A 27,721-nucleotide genomic window follows, 5' to 3' on the forward strand; every position below is an offset into this window, starting at 1 on the left:
CTATGCAGACGGCTTTTCCTTATCTTTCTTTGACTGATCAGAATTTAAACGTAAAGTAAAGCAGATAGAGGGAGACTGATTAGCCTATACATGCCAGCATAATCTCCAGTAGTTTAAAAGAGAAATTCACTACTGCAGGAAGGAGAGAGAGCTAGGAACCAAATCAATCGATGGCGCACGCGAATGCAGGAGGTCATCTGGAGGTGCCCAACGTGCAGGTGCTCGCTCAGACCTGGAACGGATCAGGCGAGCAGGTGCCACCACGGTACGTCAGGACGGATGAGGCCGACGCGGTCGTCGCCGCCGGCCACGCGCTCCCGGTCGTCGATCTCGGCAGGCTGCTCGACCCGCGGTCGTCGGAAGAGGAGCTCGCAAACCTCGGCTCGGCCTGCCAGCAGGGTTTCTTTCAGGTACGAGAACAGAGCAATTTAATTTCCTGTCAGGTTCTTGCTATTCAAATGGTGATTCTCGTCGGTGTCACTGAGGTTCTACCTGCATGAATGAAGCTCATCAACCATGGAGTTCCGGACGACGTGATCCGGGACGTGAAGAGAGACATAGCCGAGTTCTTCAAGCTGCCGCTCGAGGCCAAGAATGCGCACGCGAAGCTACCGGACGGCCTCGAGGGGTACGGCCAGGTCTTCGTCTTCTCCGAGACCCAGAAGCTGGACTGGTCGGACATGCTCTACCTCATGCTCCGCCCCGTCGAGTCGCGGGACATGCGATTCTGGCCCGTCGACCCTCCGTCTCTCAGGTCGCGACGACTCTTCTTGACGTGCACCGGTCGGCCGCCGGAGCCGGCGACCCGACTCCGATCCGTTTCTTCGATCTGTTGATCATACCCACCGCCAATGCGTGTCTGCAGGAGCTCCGTGGATCGGTACTCGGCGGAGGCGGCGAAGGTGGTGTCGTGCTTGCTCCGGTTCATGGCGGTGGACATGGGGGTGGAGCCGGAGCGCCTCCTGGAGATGTTCGGGGGCCAGCCGCAGACCATGAAGGTGACCTACTACCCGCCGTGCCGGCAGGCCGGCGACGTGATTGGCCTGTCGCCGCACACGGACGCCTGCGCCATGACGGTGCTGCTCCACGTCAACGACGTGCAGGGCCTGCAGATCAGGAGGGACGACGACGGCAAGTGGCTCGCCATTGAACCTCTCGACGGCGCACTCATTGTCAGCGTTGGTGACATAATCGAGGCAAGTAATAGTAAAATGTGCTCGCAAAAAAAAATGTTATTCCTTAGGTCCTCCTCCGACGGTCACTTTTTAGCTACCTCATAGAATATTTTCTCATATTTTAATAGGAGAGAGATAAGAACTATCTCTTGATCAAGAGATAGTCTTATACACACACTTTAAAATTACATGGGGATGACGTGTAGGGTCATTCAAACTATGAGCTATGTGCTAAAAGCTAGATCATCGGAAGGGTTATCTCTTAGAGTGCTTAGAGCTAGGTAGTAGCTCGTACCATTGGACGAGGCCTTATGGTATGTGCTTTGAAAAAGTAATAGTAAAATGTGCATTATTTAACACTTACTCGATATCTAAGCAACCAAAAAAAAAGTAAATAGAAGGTAGCACTAGTGTGAGTGCTACTCCATATTATCTTACTCCTTGCTGACTCGTGTGAGGGATTGCGACCTGCAGATCCTAAGCAACGGGAGGTACAGAAGCGTTGAGCACAGAGCTGTGGTGAACCCGGACAAAGAGCGCATCGCGGCGGCGATGTTCCATCAGCCGCGGCACAGCATAATGGTCGAACCCCTGCCGGAGCTCGTGAAGAAAGACGGCGGCGGAGCACGGTACAAATCGGTGGGCTACGCGGAATTCATGAGGCGTTTCTTCTCGGCGAAGCTCGATGGACGAAAGAGCCACCTCGACCACTTCAGGATTTAGTATTAGTCGACTTCCAGTTCCATCCTCCAAATGGGCAAAATAAAATGTCGAATAGATCGGACAATACGTTGCTGATAATTGATAGCTAGGCTGAGTTTACCTAAAATACTCACTCAGTCTATTGATGCAAAGCCGTACTTTTATTCAACTTTTGAAATTTTGTCCAAGGATTAGCCCAAAATTATATACAAAAGTTGTACACCAATACGTTTGTTTTGTAATAATTTTTAAGATGATATTTATTCTAACAATTGACAACATACTACGAGAGAGGCTAAAGGTTAAAAATTTACTTTTCAGCACTACTACGAGCGCTCCCAGCAAGATCTTCAACCTGCAGAGCACCAGGCAGCATGCTTCCCCTCACTCCCCACTTGAGCTGTTCAGCAAACATAGCGCACCTGGCCGATGATCCGAGGAATGATGCCTGGTTCGACTTCAACAGCAATTCCGGCCTCCTAGGTACCCCCAGCGAGTTCGCATCCTCCTATACCCGTCAACCGTGTGTTCCACAGAATCAAGTGTGCCCTGCCGCCTCTCAACTCACCAACGATCCAGGAGGTTGATGAAGCCCTCTCCAACATGCTGGCCGGTGCGGTGCAGCTGAACAAGGAGGATGTGCCCCCACCCCAAGCTCTGCCGGAGACGCCGACGGCGGCGGCTACGCCCCAAGCGGGGTCGGAGATGCTGACGACAACGGCGGCAACGACTCCTACCCAGGTCTGCCCGTCTACTCCCGCTGCCGCCTCTGCAAGCAACACAGGTGAGCGCCTTGGCGGCGTCGCTGACCTCTTCGTCACACCGGAACAGGGAACCCTCGCTCAGCCACCTCCATCTCCCGGCAAGAGAGGGCGGCGTCTCAAGAAGCCGGTGGTCACCGCGACCAGCCTGCGCCGCAGCAAAAGGCAGGCGTGCAGCAGATTGAAGCACCTGACGGCGGAATAGCGGGCCAACGTCGTCCTCTGTCGTCGCCTTGGCTACATCAAGGATGATCTCATGCCGGAAGAACAAGCCATCCAAGAATTTGTCGCCTCCTTCAAGGGTCCGATGCCGCAGTTCATTGTGGCAGCACTGACGGCCCTGTTCCGCCTCGACGACGACGACATATGCAGCGCGACCGCGGCCTTGATCAAGCTTGGCGGCCCAGAAGCGGCAGATGGTCTGCCGGAGGTAGACGGCAATGTCTAATATGCTACATCCCTCCCTGTATTTGAGCCACTTCATCGCCATGTATCGTTACAGAACAATGTACCGGTTTGTTTTCGTCTTCGTGGCTCAGTGCAACCCTCTGCGTGGGGTCTTCAGAGGCACCGAGCTCCTTCTCCTGTCGTGCATGAACAACTTTCGGTCGTATGCTGCTAGACTCCACTTGTTGCTTCCTCCATTGCACTGCTACTGCTACTGCATGTCTACTTGCATTTTGAAGCGCTACTGCTACTGCATGTCTACTTGCATTTTGAAGCTGAATTCGAAGCCAGATCCTCACGTCTTGTTTGTATTGGTATGTGAGAGGACTTAATTCTGAAGCGAGACGATCGACGGTTCAAGAAACGCTAACCTCATCATCATGCCATATTGCTTGTCTAAAAGAGATCAAAATGCGAAACATTGATGCGCACCTTGTTCAATACCTTGGGGGATTCAGATTAGACAAATTCACGTACCTATCAGCGAGAGGAATTTCAGCCAAGCATGGGGGATCCTCCTGTTGTGGAACGACAACTTTGTTGATATCTAAAACATTTCCATACAAATATACTCCATCAGGGCGACGATAACAATAAAGGCGTCTGACCTATCCTTTCTGCTCACAACGGTCTACGGTCCGACGAGAGACAATGAAAAATCAGGCTTCCTAGCTGAAATTCGAAGCATTAGCCTGCAACAAAACGTAAAATGGCTCATCCTCAGCGACTTCAATTTAATTTACCGAGCCCGTGACAAGAATAACACAAACCTAAATCTGAGATGAATGCGCAATTTCAGAGCCACTCTCAACCTCTGCAATATGAAGGAAGTCCATCTGCAAAATAGGAAATTCACATGGAGCAACGAGAGGCGAAACCCAACCCTAAGGCAAGGCCTAAGGCAAAGTTGAAGCAAGAGCATAGAAGAAGTTTGAAGCTTTGTCTTTCTAGCTTTCTTTCTTAGGCTCTTTCTTTCTTGTTTTCTTTGTTCCTCGTCTTGAGGCGTGGAGTCTAAGTACTCTTGTATTTTCTAGCTTTGTGGCCGGATGGTTCCCTTGTGGTCGTCGATATTCACATGTGAATGTTCAAGACTGGATATTTTCCTTAATTAAAAAAATATGGAGCAGCGAGAGGCGAAACTCAACCCTAGTGCGGCTTGATAGAGTTTTATGTAATGAAGCCTGTGGCATCACTTTCGCTTCCCACGTCCTTCAGGCGCTGTCGACCTCTCTTTCTGATCACTGTCCACTACTCCTCTCTAACCATGAGAGCCTACCCAGACCTAGACCTTTTAGATTCGAGAACTTCTGAACTGCAATGCCTGGTTTCCTTCAAGTTGTTCAGCAAGCATGGTCAGCCCCAAACACTCACACGAACCCGGTGCATCGCCTAAATTTCTGTCTGGCAGCTACTGCGAAAGCCCTCAGAAAATGGAGTAAGACTATGTTTTCAGAAGCAAAACTGCAGTTTCATATGGCACAATCGGTCCTTGACATAGCACAGGAAACAAGAACCTTGACAGACGATCAGTTTATGCTGCGTGCTAAATTAAAGAAGTACGTCCTGGGTTAGCAATCGTAGAACGACTCTGCAAGAGACAATGCTCCCGCATAATGAACCTCAAACTAGGAGATGCTAACACGCATTTCTTCCACCTAAAGGTTAATTCGAGACGGCGAAAAAACTTCATCAGCCAATGGATGGGCAACCACACATCAGGAGAAGGCTCTCATCGCTCATAACCACTATGAGAATGTACTTGGCCCGCCCCTGAATCATCGCTCATAACCACTATGAGAATGTACTTGGCCCGCCCCTGAATCGCGATCTTGACTTCAACCAGAATCTCCTCCCACAGCCGACCATTGATCTAACTGCCCTTGATGACGACTTCACAGAGGAGGAGGTTAAACGGGCCCTCAAGCTTATGCCCAAAGATAAAGCCCTTGGTCCGAATGAATTCACAATCAATTTTTTCGTCAAATACTGGGAAACGATCAAAGGGGAGCTAATGAGCCTTATACATGCCTTCCACGGCCAGAGGCACAACTTCTTCGACATACTCAATACGGCCAACATAATTCTCATCCCCAAAAAAGAGGGTGGCGATAATATATCGGATTTTCGTCCTATAAGTCTCATTCATGGGATAGCAAAAGTCATAACAAAAATGTTGGCCCTGCGTCTTCAACCCCACATGAACACACTCATTTCCAACAGCCAAAGTGCATTCATCAAGAAGAGGGCTATTCACGATAACTTCATGTATGTCCGCAACCTAGCTGACGGTTTCACACTTCACAAACCCCAACGCTCCTCAAGCTTGATATCTCGAAAGCGTTTGACTTGGTCCGCTAGGACTACCTCCTAGACCTCCTATGTCACTGCGGTTTCCCCTCAAGGTGGAGAAGTTGGGTATCTACGCTTCTGAGCACAGGCACCTCCAAAGTCCTCGTGAACGGTGCTCCAGGGGATGGCATTCAACATGGAAGAGGTCTGCGTCAAGGTGACCCCCTCTCACCCCTCCTGTTTGTCCTCACAATTGACCCGTTGCAGGAGCTTCTCGACATTGCGACTGAGAAAAAAGCACTAATGAAGCTCCGAGGCAAATGTGCGCATTTACATCTATCACTATACACCGATGATGCCGTAATCTTCCTTAATCCGACAGCAAGGGATGTCTCAAATATCAAAGAGTTGCTGGACAATTTTGGACGTGTAACAGAGCTACACACAAACGTGCAGAAGAGTTCTATCTCACCTATACACTGTGCTGGAATCGACCTAGATGCAATCCTCACTCCATTCCCAGCTGCAAGAACAACGTTCCCGATCAAGTATCTAGGCCTGCCACTCTCACCTGGCAGATTGAAAAAAGTAGACTTTCAACCATTATCCGACAAAGCAAACAGTAGACTAGCAAACTGGCTGGGGAAATTTTTCACGCCGGCAGGGAGGTGGTCAAGGCAGTCCTGCCGTCTCAACCGATCTACTAAATATCCGCCTTAAACGCTCTGGCTGAGATTCTTGAGGAAATCGACAAACGTTGCAAAAGATTCCTTTGGACGGGTATGGACCAAATCGTGGGAGGAAAATGCAAGGTCGCGACGTCAAAAGCTTGCTGGCCGACCAGGTTAGGAGGTCTAGGGATCCTGAACCTGAAAAAATTTGCACATGCCCTGCGACTTCGTTGGCTATGGCAAGAATGGAAGGAATGGGACAAGCCATAGTTCGACATGCCAATTCCATGTAACGAAAAGGATCATTGTCTATTTGCCGCCGTCACCACACAATCACAATAGGCAATGGAGAAACGGCTAAATTCTAGGAATCCGCCTGGCTACAGGGTGTCGCACCAAAGCAAATAGCGCCTACTATCTACAAAGTCTCAAAAAAGAAAAGGAGAACCATCCAGAACGCGATGTCCAATGATGCGTGGATCCACGACATCGATGTTGTGCGCATAAACTCAGCCACACAACTTTCGAAATTCACCCAACTCTGGGAATGACTAAGAGGTGTGCAACTCATCCCTGAATCACCGGATTCAATCTTCTGGAAATTCACCAAACACGGCGAGCACACGACGGCGTCGGCCTACGAGGCTCAGTTCCTGGGATCGACAATCTCGCCCATGGAGCATCTGATCTGGCGTGTTTGGGCACCGCCAAAGTGCAAATTCTTTTCATGGCTAGCGTTTCAGGATCGGCTATGGACGGCAGATCGTCTGATCAAGTGAGGATGGTCGAACAAAAAAGTATGCATGCTCTGCCATACCCAAGATGAGAACATACTTCTCGTTTTCACCCAATGCCACTATAGACTGGCCTCATGGAACAACATCTTCAGCTGGAACGCAACACACATTCCCTCAAGAGGGGACTGGATGGCATTCACGTCCATAGATGACTGGTGGTCAGCCGTAGGCTCCATGACTGGAGATCCTCTGAAGGGATGGCGATCTCTGATAATTATGGTCTGCTGGGAGCCGTGGAAAGAGCGCAACGCGAGAGTTTTTCAGCGAACATTTCTTCAACATGACCAACTATTCAGAAAGATAAAGGAGGAAGTGCGGTGCTGGGTGCTAGCAGGAGCCAAACATTTGGGAGCGATCACCAATTTTTTAAGAGTAGGCATAATCTGTACAGCGTTTTTTCTTTACTTTTTGGCCTAGGCCAGCATCTGACCAAAGGCTTGTAAAATTTGATGCACAAAATAGATTGCCCAGGCGGACACTTACTTTAGCCACCTTAGCGGTTGCTTATGTCAAACGTATGGGAATAACGATTTCTATGTGTTCTTCTTAAAATTCGTTTTCCACGTACCTATGTCATAGGGAACCGCATGTGCTTTATATTTACCCCAAACCAGCAAGTACAGATTTATCGGATTTCAACAAATACAAACAAGACAATACTCTTAAGATTTCAATTTCCATCAATCATGGTAAGACAGTGGTTATATTTTGACACAAGTTCCATAACATTTATAGTAACATCACAAGACAAGTTTCCACTCACAATTACTAAACAAGTTTCCACTCACAATTACTAAAAGTGTTAACAGAGAAAAGCCAAAATGGTCTCTGTGGACAGGTATAAAGCATTGGCATCACGGGTCAGTGCCACGCTCGGCTGCTAATGCACCAACCGGCAGTCTGCACCGATGCCTCGTCACGACGTGCATATTGTCCATTAAAAATGTTCATTTGAACCCTTCACGGTTGTTAGTTTCTTTAAAAAAAAAAGCACGGTTGTTAGGCTAGTCCCAGTGCAAGGTTTCATTGCACCATTTCCAAGGATGCCACATCATCCTATGAGGTGTATTCTCATGAATGAAACAGGGAGTCCCAGTGCACAGTTTCATTTCACGATTTCATAGGATGTCCATGACATTTAATTGTGAGGCATGTGATTGCATATGATTAGATGAAATGAAACTCTATAGCCCCCAATGCAAGTTTCAATAGGTTTCATAGTCTTGGAAATAGTGTATACACAGTTTCATCTTGATGAAACTCCTTCCCTCTCTCACTTCATAACTACCATGCCATGTCATCACATATGATGATGTGTCACCGTATTTAATGTGCATAAAACCTCTATGAAACTCCACCTTAGTTCCAACATCCCTGGCATTTTACAAGAGAATATTGTGAGTTCTCACTTAAAAAAAAGGAATATAAGAGTCATCAATCAGAATAAAACTTCTATTATATAAAGAGAATATAATATCTCTCTCGCAGCCGCAGTACGTGCCGGTAGTCTTATCCGTACGTGCCACTACTGCGGATTGTTATTTTATGAAACAGATATTATGTCTCGATCACGAGCGATTGATCTTCGGCCACCAATATCATATTGGAAAACTTCTTTTATATACCACCGAATTTTTTGGAATCCCATATATGCCACTGAAATATCACTCTATGTTTTCTTCCTAATATAAAAAGACGTCCTGTAGTGAAAGATTTCAGCTGCCCGCTATCATCCACCTGCTCTTGTACAGAGGGGAGAGGAAAAACATTCGTTCAAAAAAAAGAGAGAGGAGAGGAAAAACCAGATCGTCAATGGCGCATGCGAAAGCAGGAGCGTCCCTGCAGGTGCCCAACGTGCAGGAACTCGCCCAGACTTGGAACGGATCAGGCGAGCGGGTGCCTGACCGGTACGTCAGGAAGGAGGAGACCGCCGCCGAGGAGGTCGTCGCCGGCCGCGCCATCCCGGTCGTCGACCTCAGCAGGTTGCTTGACCCACGGTCCTCGGAAGAGGAGCTCGCGAACCTCGGAGATGCCTGTCAGCACTGGGGTTTCTTTCAGGTTTTCTACGTGTAATTTGGAACACGGGCAATATCCTTTCTTGTTTGTAGTGACTGTAGTTATTTTGTGTGGAAAATCTAAGAAAATCCTACGTTTCCAAACAGATTCAACTTGCTTTCGTTATGGTGTCTCTCACAGAACGCACTGCCTGCAGCTCGTCAACCACGGTGTGCCGGACGAGGTGCTCCAGGACGTGAAGAGGGACATCACCGAGTTCTTCAACCTCCCGCTGGAAGCCAAGAAGGCGCACGCGCAGGTTCCGGGCGGCCTCGAGGGGTACGGCCAGGCGTTCGTCTTCTCCGAGACGCAGAAGCTGGACTGGGCGGACATGATCTACCTCATGATCAGCCCCAGGGAGGAGCGGGACCCGAGGTTCTGGCCCGCCCGGCCGCCGTCCTTCACGGGCTCCGTCGACAGGTACGCGGCGGAGACGGCGAGGGTGGCGGCGTCCTTGCTGCGGTCCATGGCCGCGGACCTGGGCGTGGCGCCGGAGCGCCTCTCGGAGGCGTTCCGGGGGCTGCCGCAGAGCATGAGGACGACCTACTACCCGCCGTGCCGGCAGGCCAGCGACGTGCTCGGGCTGTCGCCGCACACCGACGCCACTGGCCTGGCGCTGCTGCTCCACGTCAACGATGTGCAGGGCCTGCAGATCAGGAAGGACGGCAGGTGGCTCGCCGTTGACCCTCTGCCCGGCGCTTTCGTCGTCACCGTCGGCGACATACTGGAGGTAATTAGCACTAAATCATTTCGTTTTTATATTAGTTTATGGAGTACATGGTAGCAATTAACATATGCTTTTACTGGACGTTGTGAACTGAACACTTGATCTACCAGTTTACTGCTCCATATTGCATTTGCCTTGTGCAGTTTGGCTAATCAACTAGTCTGTCATGGGCAGATTCTAAGCAATGGGAGATACAGAAGCATTGAGCACAGGGCCGTGGTCCACCCTGACAAAGACCGCATCTCGGCGGCGGTGTTCCATCAGCCGTGCCCCGACACGACGATAGGCCCACTGCCGGAGCTGGTGAAGAAAGACAGCGGCGGGGCACGGTACAAATCCATGGAGTACATGGACTTCATGAAGAGCTTCTTCGCGGCGAAGCTCGATGGACGGAGGAGCCACATGGATGCTTTGAGGATCTAGTTGTGAAGTAGTATTGTGTTATTTTTTTTTAAACGAATCTGGCAGGAGAGGTGAAGAGTCAATTACTAGAAAAACTTTGTGATTGCTTGTAGGAAAAATAAAACAAAATATTGTGATGCATCATGACATGAAACGTGCACGTCTTTGTTTTTATAGCCGTCTGTCAGATAATTTACACACTACAATAATGAACTGCGGTATGCTCCGACGTTTTTTGAATGGACTGTGTCACTGGATGCTGACTGCTCTGCGAACCACTTGAAGTTAAAAGTCTGAGTTTATCGCGTCCCAAACAAGTGATGCGCATTTGCAACTTGAAAGAACACCGTAGTGGCACAAACAGGATGATGAGACAAGTCGAGTGATCAGTGACGTCTCTTTCTGTATCTGCTGCCGCAATATGATGGGGAATTTCGGTGTTTGGTTTCAGAAACAGAATAGTGACTGAATTGTCTCATCCAACTTGAACCTAATCAATTTCTTTAGAGTGCACAGACAAAACAGCAATGTTGTTGGTAAAAAGGCCTAAGTAACAAATGAAGTGATAAACCACTACCGGGGACTGTGCGTGTTATTGGTAATGTTTGTTGTTACAAAAAGGAGCGAATGGTTACAAATGAGCATGGAGAGAGAACAAAGATTGCAGCTTCCAAAGTACAAAGCAACTATTCAATGTCTCAAACATGCTTGGAGCCAACAACAGCAGATTGTTTTGAGCATTTCAAGAACAAGCCTACTTCATTCTACTTTCCTTGGTTCTGCCCGGGGCTTCCAGAGACCAAGACGATACTTGTGAGCAAAACTCAAGATCAACTTCCTCTGCATTATAGGGTTGAAATCAGATATATAATAGATTAACAATTTGGATTAGCAATAATAATAATAATACCGATTAAACAGCTGAACACTATCCGATCAAGAAAAGATTATTCATAATCAAGACCTCACATGTACCCACAGTAAATGAAGTAAGCAGTTAGCAAGAGGTTGACCGGATTTTGTTTCAATATCAGGTCCAAGTAAAGCAAGATTTGGTTAGCTTGATTTACAGCCTAGTTGCCAAAATCATAGTTTAATTAAATATATAGATAGGACAAACTTGGACATTAAAAGACGATTTTTGCAGCACTCAAACAATGGGTTCTCCATGGAAACCAACTTCTACCTGGTTTTCACAAATAAGAAAACTATATGTATGAAAAACCAGTAGAGAGGAGCCCAAACATTGTTTTCTCTAAATACTATCCCAGCCGAATAAAACCCACAATTAGCATGGCTAGAACTAAAACTCAATATGTGTACTAAACCAAAAATTTTCAGTAGGTAAAGATACAGTTGTAGATGATACTACTCAGAACTCAACAGTATTCGGAACTGAACATCTAAAGAAGATCAGTAATGTAAATTAGGAGGTGCAAAATCTCATTAACTTATAAAGTAGTGCATTTCCATTCTTTTCAAGTAAAGGTAGACCATTTCACTGGAAACAGCCTAATCAACCCAAGGAACAACCCACATATTTCAGTATTCAAGAATTTAATTCAGTAAAAGCACTCAGCTGATTTCCTTCCACTTAAAGATGAGAGCAACAAAATGTCTTCAGCCTGGTTTGGAACTCACTTCTTCAATACTAGCAACATTGCTGATGCCTTGATGTGGCTTTGAAATTCTAGTTTAAGTTCCTATTGCCTCAAACAAAATGCAAGGAAATTTCCCAGACCATGAAAATTGTTGACTTTCGAGTGCTTCAAAAATAACATTATGCAAGCCCAGATTTGTCATGGGAATGGAAGTCCATAAAACCATCGTTCGTCTCAAAGTGACAGTGCAACAACAAAGCACATTGCTGGCATTCATATATTCCTTACAACATTCTTGAATACAAATTTTGGGTCCAGTGCTCTCAAGATATCACATCATTCAGAAAATATTAACTAAAAACTAAGTGGAGAACTTCAACCAAAAAAACCCTGCTCTCAGTAATAAGAAATCGCAACTTATCAGATTTGCAGTCACCGTTGAGTATTCACTACAAGTTCTAAATAATGTCGAGAGATCCATTTTTAATATTGTATTCTTCATGGATTGTCAAAATTTCAAAGCGTAAGCTGCACCCAAAGCACAGACTATCTTTTACTAGTTCGCACTACAAATGATAAAAAAAAAAAACCGCTCTCATGCTTCTTTTCACAAGACCTGGAGCAACGTTGGAGTTTTTCATTTTCCATGGTCACTCGCTGGATATAGAATAATACAACCGAGGAGGCACACCATTGGAACAAAATAAATCACTAGAAACTAACCCTAGCCAATATCCTGAAAGCATGGCAAGTTCACCTCTAAACATGAAAGTTACCTCGCACTTTTGCCAACCTAGTTATATGGAGTAAAGTGCTTCCCATCTCAATCAGAAAACATTGCAGTAACTATCCACACTGATATTTGACAGCAATCTACAAAATTAAGTGTGGATGCAACAATCTAAGGTTTCTACTGAAACATCATATAGCATTATACAACAAAATCCGACCAAATGCCTATGACCCCATGACGAAATGCTAAAAAACCACGGACTAACACGACGAAGACATATTAGCGACTTACATGCTTGCAGGGGATGCCGAGCTTCTTGAGCCTTAGCGTGCGGGCCTCGAGGAGCCTCTGGAGGTCGCCGCCCACGGCCTCCTCCAGCTTCGCTGCGTGCGTCTCCACCCCCTTCCCCACACCGTTCAGGAACTCCACCACGCCAACCTTGGCTGCGTCCCGCAAGGATCCAGCTCCAGTCACCAGAAAGCAGCGCCACGAGATTAAGGAGCCGGAGAAGGAGAGGGCGTACCTTGGTAGGGCTGTGCGTGGAACGATCTCGCCGGAGCTCCAGCGCCGGAGAGGAGGAGGCGGCGCGCGTGAGATGCGAACGCGAGAGCCATGGGATGGGGATAGAGGGGGAGATCGGTGGGAATGGAATGGGGAGACGCACGGGGCGGCGGCGGCGGCGGCGCCGGAACGCTGTTTCTGGGAGGACGAAGGAGAAGGTGCTCTCTCGATCGATGTTGGATTGGTCCAAGCGACTTGGGCTCTGGCCTTTTGGGCCTTCCAACACGGACTCCAAATTGGGCCTTCGAATATCAGAGTGGGATGCGCGCTCGGTGCTCCTGCAAATGAGCCCTCCATCTCAAATTAATACACTTTGAATTTATCTAACGTTATCCAAGTTTACTATATTAGTTTTATTGGGTCCACTTAGAATACATTTTTGTAACAAATACATTTAGTATGTTAGATATTATTATAGTTTTCTACTCCCTCCATTCTCTTTTGATAGGAATATTTCATCTTGACACAATGATCAAGAAAAAAAGAACTCTACTTATCATCTAATTAATGCAAATAAGCTTTTTTTCATTAGTCCTTCAATGGTTGCCGTGATGACTCATCATTGTTGATGCAATTTATTGCCTCAATCCACATTGTTGGCAAATAAAAATATATTTGTGAAAATCTGAATTTTGGAGACATGCCTATCAAAAGAGAACAGAGGGAGTATAATTTAGACAGAGTTAGATGAGTTTGGTTAGGTTAAAATAAAGTAAATAGTAATTGGGACGGTGGGAGTATCAACATACTAGAATCATTAACTCTTAATTCTCTCTAACCACAATACTATAACCTCGAATTTTTAATCCATTAGATCATTACCTTCCCTTAAGATATGGCCACCCATGTGTATCTCCTATAACGTCATCCCCACCAACTATAATTACTATCTCTAATAAAAAAAAGTGCAATCCTCATCATGCCACGTTACCCCCAATTTGATAGCCACCGGAATGTAGCCTTCCATGGCGGCTCTGCACATCATCAATATTGTTTAATGGCACGTCTCGCACAGTTGCACCTTTGCTCCGAGCAACTACTTGTCTTGCGTCTCTTTGTACCAAATTTGATCACTCTAATTTGCTGACAAATCAGGACCATTCGCCTCGTGCTTTGGCTGCAAATTTGCCAAATTCATCCAAAACGAATGCTGACAAAAGGGCATTCTCCTGCGGTTCGGCCCAAGTTGGCGCACTCGCGATATATATCAACACCCATTGCATGATATGCTTCGTTCCTGCAATTAGGTAAGTTTTTCCATCTTTTTTCATGTGCCAGATTTCTGTCCTATATATATATATATATATATATATATATATATATATATATATATATATATATTACTCATCTAACTCATCCTAACCAAAATCGTGTGTGTGTTGCCCATGGAAAGTCACCTCACCCAGATAAAAAAACTAATTAATAATGATTTTTTCCTGTTTTGGTAACATGCATGATTAAATCCCAACGATAGCGAGAGGTCTAGCTTACACAATTCGCAATTCTGGTAGCCGTTACGCATCATTATCAGGGTTCTTACGCAGTTATGCTTTGGTATACTGTTACTGTTAGGTGGAAAAAAAAGATGGTGCACATGATTTTCCGAACTAGGATATGATTGAAATGTGTCTTACATGTTACATCCCGCAGCTTATGATCGCTTACTCCCTCCGTTCTTAAATACATGACGCGGTTGGCTTTTTTCATTTGTTTGACTGTTCGTCTTTTCTACAAATATTTTTGCAAATAGATAAACCTACAAGTTAAATCTAAAGTACATTTGATAATAGACATAATGATACATATTTTACTTTAGTTAACTAACTCGTTTAATAGATATTGGTGGTCAAAGTTGGAGTAAAAAGTCAACGGCGTCATATATTTAAGAACGGATGGAGTATTCATAAAGCAAGAATAAGATGGTTCAGTTCACTAGCATCCATGTATCCACATCATGCATGCATTTTCTTCGTGAGACTCCAAGCCATACTCATGCGTTCTGCACATCCAATATATATTGCCCATGGAAGGGTCACTAATTACTAACGATTTTTCCTATTTTGGTAACATGCACGATTAAATTCAAACAGTAGCGAGGACTCTAGCTTACATAATTTCGCGATTCTGATAGGTGTTATGCATCATTATCAAGGGTTTTTATGCATAGTTATGCTTTGGTTGTTAGGCGGAAAAAAAGATGGTGCACATGATTTTCCGGACTAGAAAATGTTTGATCATGTCTTACATCCCACAGTTACTGTATAAGATCGTCACTTACTCATTTATGAAAGCAAGAATAAGATGACTCAGTTCACTAGAAAAAAAAAAGCATCCATGTATCCTATCATGCATGCATATCTTCATGAGACTCCACTCCATGCTCACGCGTTCTAAATGAAATATGTACTCAAAATCTACAGCTTGGGTACTCAAAAAGAAAAAGCCCACTCGAGGTGTCGGCTCGCAAATTCGAATGAGGATGGCTCGGAGCTGGTTTGATTGCCAGGGGAGCGGATCTCAAGAAATGGAGAGTGCACGAGTCCAACATGACTACACAAGCCGCTCGTAAAATCTTGACCTTTTCTAATACATCTACTTTAAGATTAGATGGATACAATTCGGGGGCAATGGTTGGTAAATTCTTGGCGAGACTTCAGATTCAGGTGCTAAAGAGTTGCTAGTTTATTCTCTTCATTCCAAAGTACAATTTATTTTGACTTTTATCTTTTACATAGAAAAGCTATGTATTTAGAAAAAATAAAAAGAAATGTAATTTGGAATGGAGAGAGTAGATTATATCAGCTAAGCCGAGACCAACCAAGTTATGCCGGAAGATTGGTTTCCCCAGGCAAATTTAGAATAGTAGATCCGAAGCTCACTGATTACTAAAATCATATGGCCAATAACATGGGTACAGGTCGAACAGGAGCACTTTAACTACTGGCATTTTGTTTCCCTTTGGATCACAATCATTTGTAATAAACAACAAGTTATTTTTCTATTTAGTGTTTAAGTACGACTCTTGCTGGACAATCTTCAAATCTCAGGACGAGGAACCATGAGAAAAAAAATGAGAACACCCTTTGCTGGGATTGTATCAATATAAAAACAACTTTGGCAATTGATTAATGAGTGGTACCGTTTGCAGGTACCAAACCTTCAGGACTCAACTAACAGGATACTCACATGGTGGGAATTGGGAATTTGGGGTACAGCCTTGAGGTATGTTCCAAGGAAAAGCGCCAGGATTTAAGTTAAGTTTTAATACACACACCCCTGCTGCTGGAACGTTTTGGAAGAGAGAGATCGTTAGAGTTTACATCGCCAGGAGCTTGATCATCAACGGGTTGCTTTTCTCATCCAGGAGGATCATCACCAATCAGTAAGCTGAATGTTAAAGAAATGATGGTTGGTGTCTGCCAGATTAGAAGTTGCCTGATGCTTAGCCTGTCATGGTTCTTGTCGGGTCACTTGGTGGTCCAGTTTTCTAATAAGCCCAAATATAGTTAAAAGACTTTGTAAACTTTTCCTCTCTTAAAGAAATTAGCAGTACTCTTACCTCGCTTCCAAAAAAAGGGGTTCCCTAAAAGATCTCTGCAATATTAAAAACGTAGAAAATTAAACTTTTAACTCTGCGAATATCAAATTTAACTTTGCAGGACACCTATGCAAGAAGCAAGCGGCAAGGTAATATCATATCGACAACGCACATATGCGTACCTCGATCCTTTGGCTTTTAGGTGAGACGTCATCCTCAGCTAGGTTTCTTCCAGGGTTGAACAAAGAACAGGAGACCTTTGCAAAACATATACCTTTTTATTTCTTACCGCCTCTCCTAAACTATTACCAGGATGAAAACACGCATTTCTCACTGTCATGGTTGAAGTATTGGTATTTCCCATTATCTTAAAAAAAGAATTATTGCTATTTCTACTTCTTCCAAGTAAAGAGAGTTTGGCTAGAACACAACTTTGGAGTAGCTTCTGTATACAGATATTCAGAATAAAATCAAAAGCTTAAAAAATAGTCCGGTCCATCCAAAGTCAATACTGGTTTAACACTATGACTCTATGAGTAATTGAATGAGTTATAAGAAAAAATTTCCTCAAAATAGGTCGAAGTTCTGTTAGTTGGCAAGTACAAATTATTGTCAACTGCTTGTTACTCTCTCTTATCCTAGGCATTGCATTTAGTAAACTCAGATAATGTTTATGTTTACCATCCTTAACAAATCAGTGTCCTTAACTGCTCCGTGAGGCTTAAGCAACCCTGTTTAATTTTTTTACGGAGTGCTAGAAACAGAGCTAAGAGTATCATGTCAAACTAGTCGGACAAGTCAAACTTGTGAGCTACTTTGGCACCACAACTGCATTTTCTTGTAACAATTATATATGACCTTTTCACCTAGCTATAGACTTTAGCTGCGTATATATACAGGAGACTAGGAGAGTCTATTAGAGTTGCACATTGCAACCTAAGGCTTGTACCGAACTAGATTGAACTACCATAGCACAAAGCACTCCTTGGCGTCCAAGTGCCCACATATATGGCGTCCAAACCATTCTCCAAATCTGTTTTCACCTTCTACCATTTTGTTCGTCGGAGACTTGGGAATCCACCAGGCCAGCACCGTCATCGTCGAAACACGAGCGGGATACCTACCTATCCTGAGATCATCGAGGGGTGCCCACTAGCCTCCCAAGATGATGATCAGCTTCAAAACCAAGTTCTAATCCTAGATATTGAAGGAGGACTACTAAGGTCTCAATGTCTCCTCCCTTATTTCATCGTTGTTGCCATAGATGCAGGTAGTTTCCTTAGAGGTCTAGTCCTATTATGCCTCTACCCTCTTCTCTCTTTCTTGACACAAGAAGTACAATCAAGGGTCATGGTCATGTTATGCTTCTTGGGGTTAAGAGAGGAGAAGGTGAGAAGGGTCGTTCGGGCGACATTGCCAAAGCATTTTCTAGAGGATATAGGGAGGGAAGGGTTCGAGGTGGTGAGAGGGTTCAAGAGGGTGGTAGGATTGAGTAGGATGATCCCTAGGGTTATGGTGGAGGATTTCCTGAAGGAGTACATAGGCCTGGAGATGGTGGTGGGAAGGGAGGTGAAGATTGTAAGAGGGCGTTATGTTGGTCTGTTGGAAATGGAGGGTGAGAGAAGACTAAGCCTGGATAAGCTTGAAGGAACAGAGATGGTAGGTTTTGGAAGCAGCTCAAGCTATTTTTACCATAATCATCACCAGCTCTTCACTTGCTGCAAGGTTAGATGCTGTGCATGACATGATTATTTGTCTATGTTTTCCATACTGCATCCATGTCATTCTCCTCTCTTTATTTGTCCCTATTTTTATTGTTCAATCTGATGGTTTTTATTGTAATTTTCTGAGCCAACTAACTTCAGTGTGACTGTTGCTTATTTTCCATCTGATAATGTGTTCAATTGTCTGGTACTAATCACCGTTGCATGTGCATATGTATCTAGTTATTTTTATATGCATCCACAAAAGAAAGAGGATAGGTAAAGGATATGTAGATTGGTCATTATGTCAAGCATAGCTTGATATCAGTAAAAATATTCTAGCTAACTCTTAGTATGTATGCTCGTATGTAACATATTACCCATGCGACATTGTACACATTATAATCAAGTTTCATTTGAATGTATACATGGAATTGGAAACCTTACCACTAGGACAATCAGTCATGCACTAGAATAATATAACTGAACCAAACGTAGTTCATATTTTATGAGCTCAAAGCCACATTCCGTAAGTGTAGTACTATTTTTCTTAAGTATCACTTTTGAACAGGTGTAAAACAGGACCACAAGACATGCATAATTTTAGTGCTTTCTTAATTCAGTGCAGTTACACTTTCCCCCATCATATACGTGACATCTTACTTGCACAAGTTAGATAGGCATTTTTGTACCACTGGTGGTTGTTGAAGGCAGAAACACATGTATTTTCCTAATGGTAAGATCTTATTAACTAGTATAAATGCACAGATCATGCATCTAGTATCAGATACAAGCGTGTTTGAGAAGAAAAGGTATCAGATACAATACCTTTGTGATAGTGCGAAGGGGCGACATCTATGCATGCATGTCCATATCTGAACTGAAATGACTAGACAATACTGTGGTGTACTCATGTCTCTTTAGGTTCATTAGCTTTGCAATTAGTTTGCCTTTATTTAAAGGACAATTAATCACGACAATATAGGTAATGGCCATAATGCAGTTCTTTCTCGCTCTGAGATCACCTGGACCAAAAAGAACACAAGATCTACACATATATAGTATTTGTTTGATTAATCAGTTTAACCAAACAGTAACTAGATCCCAACAACCACTAGCGCAATTAACTTTGAAATGACCTTTTGCGCCGAAGGAAAAATATATATATATATATATATATATATATATATATATATATAGATATATATCATTAGCTATATATTCTTCATGCCACAGAATATTTGATTATAACTATGTATTAGAAATAACTGGTTCCTAGAGAAGGATAAAAAAAGGGTTCAAATTCAGGAGGTATGATTTAAATTATAATACTCACTAATTAATATGTTATAAGTGTGAAATGGCTGCTGCTTTTTGCAGAAACATTATTAAGTAACCATGGATGCTTTAAAATTTAAAATAGTTTTCCTACTGGATACAGTTAAGTGATGATATTAAGTTCAAATCTTTGGAGTAGTTAAGAATTTTATCTCCAAATTTAACTTTATTAATAGGAAGTTCTTTGACCTTGAAGCCATGTTGCATTCTACTTCAGTCACGAACCATTACAGATTCATAAAACTCAGCATACCATTGCGATGGGAGCACGAGTGCTAATCAAGTGTTACTTCTCATTTGCAGGAGGTTTACTTGGTAACCCCAGAACAAAAGAAACAATGGTCAACCTTGCCAAGAGACCAGTACCCAAGGCCCTTGATCTTCCATGATGGCAGGCTAGCTTTCAGGCCTACTCCTCAAGCCACCCTCACCATGTTCATGTGGCTCCCGCTTGCTGTTCCCCTCACAGTGCTCCGAACACTCATCTTTGTGATCCTTCCATATTCTATCTCCCTCCCAATTGGGAGTGCGTCCGGAATTACAACCCGCGTCATCAACTCCCCAATCTCTGCCACTGGTAACACAAACCATGGAGCATATGCCCAGCCCAATCCGCAGGGTCATCTGTACGTATGCAACCACCGCACACTCCTTGACCCAGTTTACATCTCAGTGATGCTGAACAAGAAGGTATCAGCAGTGACATACAGTCTCAGCCGTGTCACCGAGCTCCTGTCACCAATCAAAACCATCCGGCTGACCCGAAACCGAGATGAGGATCAAAGGAGGATGGAGTACTTGCTGCAGAAGGGGGACTTGGTGATTTGCCCTGAGGGCACTACGTGCAGGGAGCCATACCTGCTCCGATTCAGCCCACTTTTCGTCGAGCTCGTCGATGAGGTCTACCCAGTGGCACTGGTGAACTGGTCCAATATGTTCTACGGCACGTCTACAGGCAGGTCCAAGTACATGGACCACTTCTACTACTTCATGAACCCGCACCCGGCGTACGTTGTCGAGTTCATGGACAGGATGCCAACACATGGGGTGATCAATGGCAGGAGATGTGAGAGCTATGAGGTGGCAAACATGGTGCAGAGTGAGATTGGTAGGGTACTTCGGTTTGAACCCACTAAACTAACTCGCAAGGACAAATACATGATTCTAGCAGGACATGAAGGGGTTGCGGATACAAAGCAGTAACATATGTCAGAGAATATAGCACAATACAGGCACTTGATGGTAATACAACTTTCTAGCTGGGTTTTGAGCGATTGTTTAAGAACGTTACATATGCACCCTATCACTTGTCAGAAGGTCTGTTTGTAATGTATAGTATTGAGAATTATAGGTTGTTTAAGTTATGTACATGTGCATAATGTCAGTTAATCTCATATTACATATGTGGAGCAATATAGCGGCCCCTGTTAGATAAACTTATATATGTATAAAAGAAGCATATTCTAGTCTTAATATTATGTTGTGCGCTATTCTTGCATCAGTGCTGCTGTTTCTATGCGTGTCCGGTGCCTAACTCAGATACAGATCGAGTGCATTTTGACAAACAACAAGAACATTGCACCATGGACAACATTGCTTTCATATGCATATAATGGAACTTCAAACTAAACCAGTCATGCTTACCGAATAACTCATCATTTGATAATGCAACGCAGCAGAGTGCCAATACATTCCAGATTGCAGCCACTTCTTCTTTTCATCTAACATCATTCTCTAGGTCAATGAGTAGAAGACATCACATTTCATGAAAGTTAGGTTTATTCATATTTGAGGGGCACACACATAGTTGATAATAATGCTGTCATTATACACACAAAAAAAAAACTAGAAAGAATCAGACAAAACCAGAAAATTCAACTGGAAGAGATGTATTGAAACGATGCGCTCAATATGTTTTTGGCATTCTTACCATAAAAAAATACACATTTTGACTACTTGACGCTGACAATGCCTCATTGAGTATAATTACATTATAGAAATATAACAGCATGTGCGTAAAGCTTGCCTTCTAGGCTATCAGCCCCAAGTCATGATACAAAGTGAAGACCAATCCCTATAGGTCCCCTTCCTTGCTCAGTTTTAGTAATTCTTTTACCCAGAACCTGTCGGCTACATGTCCAAAAATTCAGTTTTAGGTTCAAAATAGATTGACAAGAAGACAAGAAGGGCATGGATATAATCAAGGTTGTCAGTAAAAAAAAATTCAGACTCTCTCTTAATACAAAGATATGTAGCTCTCTTGTGTATTCGAGAAAAAAAATGGGAACCTATAATTAAATTTACTTAAAAATTATCATATATGTTTCTTCAGCCTGCATAATTCCAACATTTAACGCCCATAAAAAGGCTACCCAAACTTGCTTGGGACTAAAAGGATTTGTTGTTATTGTTGTGGTTAATGCCTACAAAGCTATATCAGACCAACAAAGAAAGTAAGAAGCATAGGGTAGCTGAAAGCACAGGATACATGAACAAATACACAGCTCTTGAAAATTTACCTATGGTTCCTTCAGAAGAAGGGTTCTAAAGCTCTAGTCAGGGCACCCACCAAATATGAATAAAACCTCAACTGTTCAGGAGAATACGAACCTTTTACTATCATATCTACTGCCCACTCATTACCACAAATGCCATTTTTTCATCAGGGGGCTACAATCCTTTAGCTACAATTCCTCTCAAATATATAATAGCCTGATAATCTGCCTACCAACAAATAACTGAAGCTTCACGAGAAGCTCTGCTGTCAACTTCGGCTCTCAAGTTAGTCCCTTCCATAAAAGGATGGCCAGTGATGCACATCTGTTAAGGATTGGAGTATATACAACCATTAAAACATTTAGAGACACAGATGCCGCCCTTACCACAGCATAGGACATCTTAATGGCTTCTAGCAAGAAATACACTTTCTGTAACTGTAATGTGCATAGCACAAGAGAATACACTTTTACAATAAATATGCTAAGAATTCAACTGGCAGGAAACAGAAGCAACACACCAGGGATTTACAAAGTCCAGTCAATAAACATATGACATCAATTCAATGCCACATCAGAGCTATTTGAATGAGTTTGGCGAAAAATGAAGTCAGTTTGACACCCATGTTTTCTCATTCTTAGGAATCATATGATGGTCTGTCACCAGTAAAAGAATGACAACTACCAATCGAATTTGAGACTGAAATTGTATAACAGTAAGTATAAAGAAATGCAAGTGAGATAACCATGAAAGTGAAAAAAAATGTGTACAAAAGAAAATAAATATGGCTGAACTACTATTTCTTTGAGTTGGTCTTACCACTGTAAAAAATTATTTACATTGCATAAGAAATTTGTTTAGTCTTGGATAAGTCTTATCAGGATCAAACCTCCAGAATCAATCTGTAACATTTGACCCAAGAATGCAGAAACCACTTAAGAACAAAACAATCATGCAACCTTGGAAAGATTTTCGTCAAAATCATTTCCCGCTTCATCCATGTGTTGAACTAAGATCCGCAATACCTCATCCGCCAAACTAACTTGGAGACTGTTACTGTCAGCTGTGCTAAAGCTATACATCTTATCTGTTACCTCTATCCAACTCATTCCGACCTCCTTGCTGCTTCCTGTGCCCCTCAACCACCTCCTCATCACAGCATAATCACCCCATTTACTATCTGCAGCATATATGTTTGCAAGCAGGATGTAAGTCTTCGCAGCATCAGGATTAATCTCAATTATTTTCCTTGCAGCTAGTCTGCCCAGCTCTACATTCTTGTGCATCTTGCAAGCACCAAGCAAAGCTCCCCAGACAGATTCATCAGGAGTGAGTGGCATTGTATCAATGAGGTTAAAGGCTTCTCTCAGCCTCCCTGCACGAGCAAGAAGATTGGTGACACAACCATAAATTTCCATGTTAGGCTGGATACTATACTCAAATAGCATTGACATGAAAAGGTTCCATCCTTCATCTACTAAACCAGCATGGCTGCAAGCACTGATCAGGCCCACGAACACCACATGGTCTGGACGAACCCCAGCATGGACCATGGAATTGAACAGATCGATGGCCTCATTCGCATACCCATTCATCCCATATCCACCAATCATTGATGTCCACGATAATATATCCTTGCAAGCCATCATGTTGAATACCTTCTTAGCATTAAAAATGCTTCCACACTTGGAGTACATGTCTACGAGGGCATTGGAAACTTTTAGGTCATCGCCATAGTTTCTCCGAAGTACAGCCCCATGGACCTGCTGGCCACATCTTAGAGCTGCAAGACCAGCACATGCTGATGTGATGCTAGTTAGAGTCAAGCAATTTGGCTCGATATCCATGTCAACAAGCAGCTGCATGGCCATTCGAGGATCATTTCGGCTAGATCCAGCAATAATGGTATTCCAGGTGACCAAGTTTCTTTCAGGCATTTCATCAAAAAGCCTCCTTGCATCCACTATGCTTTCACATGTGCAGTACATGTCGATCAGAGAATTTGCAACAGCGAGGTTGGCTCCAAGAGCTTTCCTTATGGAGACTACATGAATTTGCTGTCCAGTATATAAGTCGCCGAGTGAAGCACATGCATGGATTGCAATAGAGCAGGTGAATGGACTCAACTCAATATCATCCTGCACTGGAAACAGCAGCTAATGGATCATGAAAACAGATATGTTTTACAGGAGTAGTAAATTAAACATGCAAGCCACAGCAAGGATTATACAAGCAAGCATGACAAGTGATATTTCCGAATACATTTGCGATCTACATAAGGCTCACTATAGAGAAGCGAGTTAATTTAATTGGTAATTTAATAATCATCTTCACTACTTGTACTAAAAACATTTAGCAGTGCAGAAAAATCAATCTAATATTAAGCTTCAACCTAATGAAGAACTTGCATACAGTTCACATCACAAGGACTCTGCCTTTAGCTAAAGTTTACAAAGTTTATAGGTGCCTCTTATATCTCCTTAATCATAAAATAAAACAGCAAAGGCTATAAAATTCGTTTGAGGACTATATGCATGACACAAAAAGAATAAAAATGTGAGATATTTCCTGTGACATAAAATCCATGCAAAGTAGAGCACCAGAGATGTCAAATTTGTACATTACAAGATGAAGAGATAATTTATCAACCTGAATCATCTTTTGGAACAATTGTAGCCCCGTATTCTCCATGCCCCACCGGGCATAACCGGCAATCATGGACGTCCACGACGCGGCCGTGCGCCCTGCCCCCAGGGTATCGAACAGACTCCTCGCGTCCACGAGGCCGTCGCCGCGGGACGCGTACGCGTCGATGAGCGCGTTCACTACGTACGGCATGTGATCCACTCCCCGCATCACAGCGACGGCATGGATCGACGCTGCGCCGCCGCCGCCGCCGGCGTCGCCGCCACGGCACGCGGTCAGGACGCTGGACAGCGTGAACTCGTTGGGGACGACGCCGGCCGCGAGCATGCGCCGGAATACGTCTAGCGCCTCACGGTGGCAGCCGCTGGAGGCGTAGCCGGAGAGCATGGCCGTCCACGCCACGACGTCCCGGTCGGGCATTTCGTCGAACACGTCGCGGGCGTGGCGGACCGCGCCGCGCGCGCACAGGGATGTGATGAGCGTGGTTGCGTGTTTCAATGACATGGGCTTGTGCGTCTCGCTTCGGGCATGGGCTTCCTTCCTTTTATGGGTCACTGGGTTACAAAAGAGAGAGAGGTCAGGGAATCTGCTGGGCCAGGCCTTTTGGTCGTTTTATTGTTTCAATAAATTCTTTTTTTTCGTAATTTGTACAAAAATGTATTATATTCCAATATTTTAACATGATGCATAAGTGAACTTGTTGAAATGCACAATTACGAAAATTAAAATGAATTTATATACACATGTCAAAAGTTGTATAACATGATGCACCCATCGAGACAGACAGATTATAATAAGAGCCATTTTTCTAAGGTTTTAACAATTTAACTACCTTGGGTCATGTTTGTTTACCACCCCAAAGAATGTAATCCAAATTATAATCACTAGAGGAGGGAGGTTTATTGGACTATAATGATCTAGAGTATGAATTGTTATAATCCGGTCATAAGTTGGGACCTAATTGTTTTCCGCTAGGCTGTTATATAATCTGTGGTAGGAAACAAACGTGGTCTTAATATTATAATATTGATGGTACTGCAGGTGTTAATATATCTTTCTACAAACTTGATCAAAGTTACAAATATTTGATTTTAGAACAGAATAAAATGATTTACATTTTCTAAACATATATCTGAAAGTCCATCTTTTCCTTTGGATCTCTCTTTTCTTTTTCTTTGCTATTGTGGCTTCCTTCCTAACCTTCTCGAACAATACCCTTTTTGATTTGCGTGCAATGGTCCCGTTCTCATTTGTTTGGATTGGTACCGCAATTGACATTGGATAGTGCAAGTGCAACAAGACTTGCTAGTGTAACGGTAGCCATTTACTAACAAGCTCGGTTCATCGTTCAATTTCTCCACGTGCTGATTCCTTGAGAAGGCTCTTCCTGTTAGAATATGATACCCCTCATCATAAGCAGCAGCTTCCGGATCTTGAAACGATATTGCGAGTACGACACGAGTTTGCACCGTATCATGAACAACGTAGATAAATCTTGTAGAAAACCCTAAATGATGCGTTGAATCAACCGTGACAGGAGAATAGGATTTTAGCAAAGCCGACCACTAATTCTTTAAGCACAACTTCCAAAAGAGCACAAGTGATTGTTACTCCCTTACAACCCTACTTGATTCTTTAGGACCCTTCGATTCTTGCCTTATACAAAAATCTAGTACTATATAACTGTCTAGCCTACCTATCTTGAATCCTCGTAACTGCCTCTCACAAGTCTTGGATGAGACTTTGATATTTAACTTTAGCTTGATTTACAAGATCCTGTAGGATTCAATGCTCGAGTCCTAGTAGAAATAGAAGTTCTAAACACACCTCTATTAAGTCCTAATCGAGTAGGATTTGCTCCTTGTTACCTAGGACTGGAATGCATTATACTAGCAGCTGCAGCACATGCCGTATCTTACTCTGTTGACTTTTCAGAAAATGAGTGCGCGCGGATCGCGTTTTGCTCGGTCGAGCCACGGATGACGCTCGCGCGCATTAGCAGCAACGCCGAGCTCTTGTGCTCGGTCAAGTAGCCCATCTCAGCCGCTGGATCGGAGGCTCGGACGGCCAAGATGATCTTACTTACCTTTGCTCCCTAATGCGCGTTTAATTAGCTTTTGGTGGTCCAGGCCTACAGCTAAAGCAGAAAGGATTAACAAGCGATTAGAGTAAGGGAAGGAGGAGATGAAACGGCCGGGCATCGAGCACGTGGGGCCACCGCGGCTGCGCTGCGCACGTCAGCTTGGTCTTCGCGTTGAAGGCTGGCTGACCAGCGTCGTTTGACCAGGTGACCGGAGACTGGCGACCACGTTTGACCCCTCGGCTGAGCTGCCACGCGCACGCAGCTGGACGGCTGTCCTGCTGGCCCCTGCCAGGTCACCCGCCTCGCTGGAGGCAGCTGATAAAGTTATATTAATCCTTCTTTTTCTTGAGAAAGTTATATTAATCCTTCAATTAGTACTGCTTCGAAGAGGTCCAAGTAGGCGCTGACAAAAATTCACAAAATGGGGCACGAGTTCGGCGCACATGGTATTCTCTGCACATAACACTAAAATATATGAATGTTCATTGTATATACTTCCTCCGTCCCAAATTAACATTTATTTTGGCTTTTCTAAATGCATAGCTTTTGCTACATATCTAGACACACATATATCTAGGTCCATATAAAAGCTAAGTATCTAAAAAACCAAAACGAATAGTAATTTAGGACGGAGGAAGTATATATGAAATCATTGATGGAATAAGGGAGTGACAAATTTTGCTACTGGCAGTAGATCTTCTTCATCAGCTAAGAAATAGTCCACCGGGATCCTTTAGTAAATCATTTACATAGCAGCTAGTAAATTCCATTCATCCAGTAGAAAATTACTAGGATGCCTCTTTCCTGCAATGCTGCTAATGTCCTACTATTCGCGTTCCCTCATTGTCCATTTCTCCTTTTGGCTTTTCAGAACAATAATGGTTTTATGACACAGGAAATAGGGAATAGCGATGAATTTGTTATGTAGTGGAAAGAATGTCTCATATTTACATCAGGTTCCTGAGAAATGAAAAAATTACAAAGGTGACACAAGAT

General features: G+C 43.8%; 5 protein-coding genes across 6 annotated transcripts; 3 read left to right on the plus strand and 2 right to left on the minus strand.

Moving 5' to 3' along the window:
* The first annotated feature begins 23 nt into the window (after positions 1-23).
* Positions 24-2,158, plus strand: LOC117856797 (2-oxoglutarate-dependent dioxygenase 11). The gene is made up of 4 exons (XM_034739189.2): positions 24-410; positions 507-754; positions 866-1,196; positions 1,650-2,158. The coding sequence occupies exons 1-4, from the start codon at positions 171-173 to the stop codon at positions 1,896-1,898; spliced, it is 1,068 nt and encodes a 355-aa protein (XP_034595080.1). The 5' UTR covers positions 24-170; the 3' UTR covers positions 1,899-2,158.
* A 6,371-nt stretch (positions 2,159-8,529) lies between these two features.
* LOC117858692 (2-oxoglutarate-dependent dioxygenase 11) lies at positions 8,530-10,202 on the plus strand. 2 transcript variants are annotated; one of them, XM_034741812.2, is made up of 3 exons: positions 8,530-8,900; positions 9,055-9,627; positions 9,799-10,202. In XM_034741812.2, exons 1-3 carry the CDS (start codon positions 8,655-8,657, stop codon positions 10,045-10,047), a joined length of 1,068 nt encoding a protein of 355 aa, XP_034597703.1. In that variant the 5' UTR covers positions 8,530-8,654; the 3' UTR covers positions 10,048-10,202. The 2 variants fall into 2 exon arrangements, with proteins under 2 accessions (XP_034597703.1, XP_034597704.1); XM_034741813.2 differs by having other exon boundaries at positions 8,764-8,900; positions 9,039-9,627.
* Positions 10,203-10,584: 382 nt separating this feature from the next.
* Positions 10,585-13,108, minus strand: LOC117858693 (uncharacterized). Its single transcript, XM_034741814.2, has 3 exons — positions 12,884-13,108; positions 12,652-12,803; positions 10,585-10,866 (listed from the first exon to the last, which is right to left on the minus strand). Exons 1-3 carry the CDS (start codon positions 12,972-12,974, stop codon positions 10,786-10,788), a joined length of 324 nt encoding a protein of 107 aa, XP_034597705.1. The 5' UTR covers positions 12,975-13,108; the 3' UTR covers positions 10,585-10,785.
* Positions 13,109-17,354: 4,246 nt separating this feature from the next.
* On the plus strand, positions 17,355-21,001 carry LOC117855033 (probable glycerol-3-phosphate acyltransferase 3). Its single transcript, XM_034737308.2, has 2 exons — positions 17,355-18,184; positions 19,804-21,001. The coding sequence occupies exons 1-2, from the start codon at positions 17,468-17,470 to the stop codon at positions 20,701-20,703; spliced, it is 1,617 nt and encodes a 538-aa protein (XP_034593199.1). The 5' UTR covers positions 17,355-17,467; the 3' UTR covers positions 20,704-21,001.
* Positions 21,002-22,749: 1,748 nt separating this feature from the next.
* LOC117855032 (putative pentatricopeptide repeat-containing protein At1g56570) lies at positions 22,750-25,164 on the minus strand. Its single transcript, XM_034737307.2, has 2 exons — positions 24,646-25,164; positions 22,750-24,134 (listed from the first exon to the last, which is right to left on the minus strand). The coding sequence occupies exons 1-2, from the start codon at positions 25,144-25,146 to the stop codon at positions 22,947-22,949; spliced, it is 1,689 nt and encodes a 562-aa protein (XP_034593198.1). The 5' UTR covers positions 25,147-25,164; the 3' UTR covers positions 22,750-22,946.
* Between the last annotated feature and the right edge of the window lie 2,557 nt (positions 25,165-27,721).

The sequence above is a fragment of the Setaria viridis genome, chromosome 5 (genome assembly GCF_005286985.2).
Source record: "Setaria viridis chromosome 5, Setaria_viridis_v4.0, whole genome shotgun sequence".
NCBI classification, from domain to species: domain Eukaryota; kingdom Viridiplantae; phylum Streptophyta; class Magnoliopsida; order Poales; family Poaceae; genus Setaria; species Setaria viridis.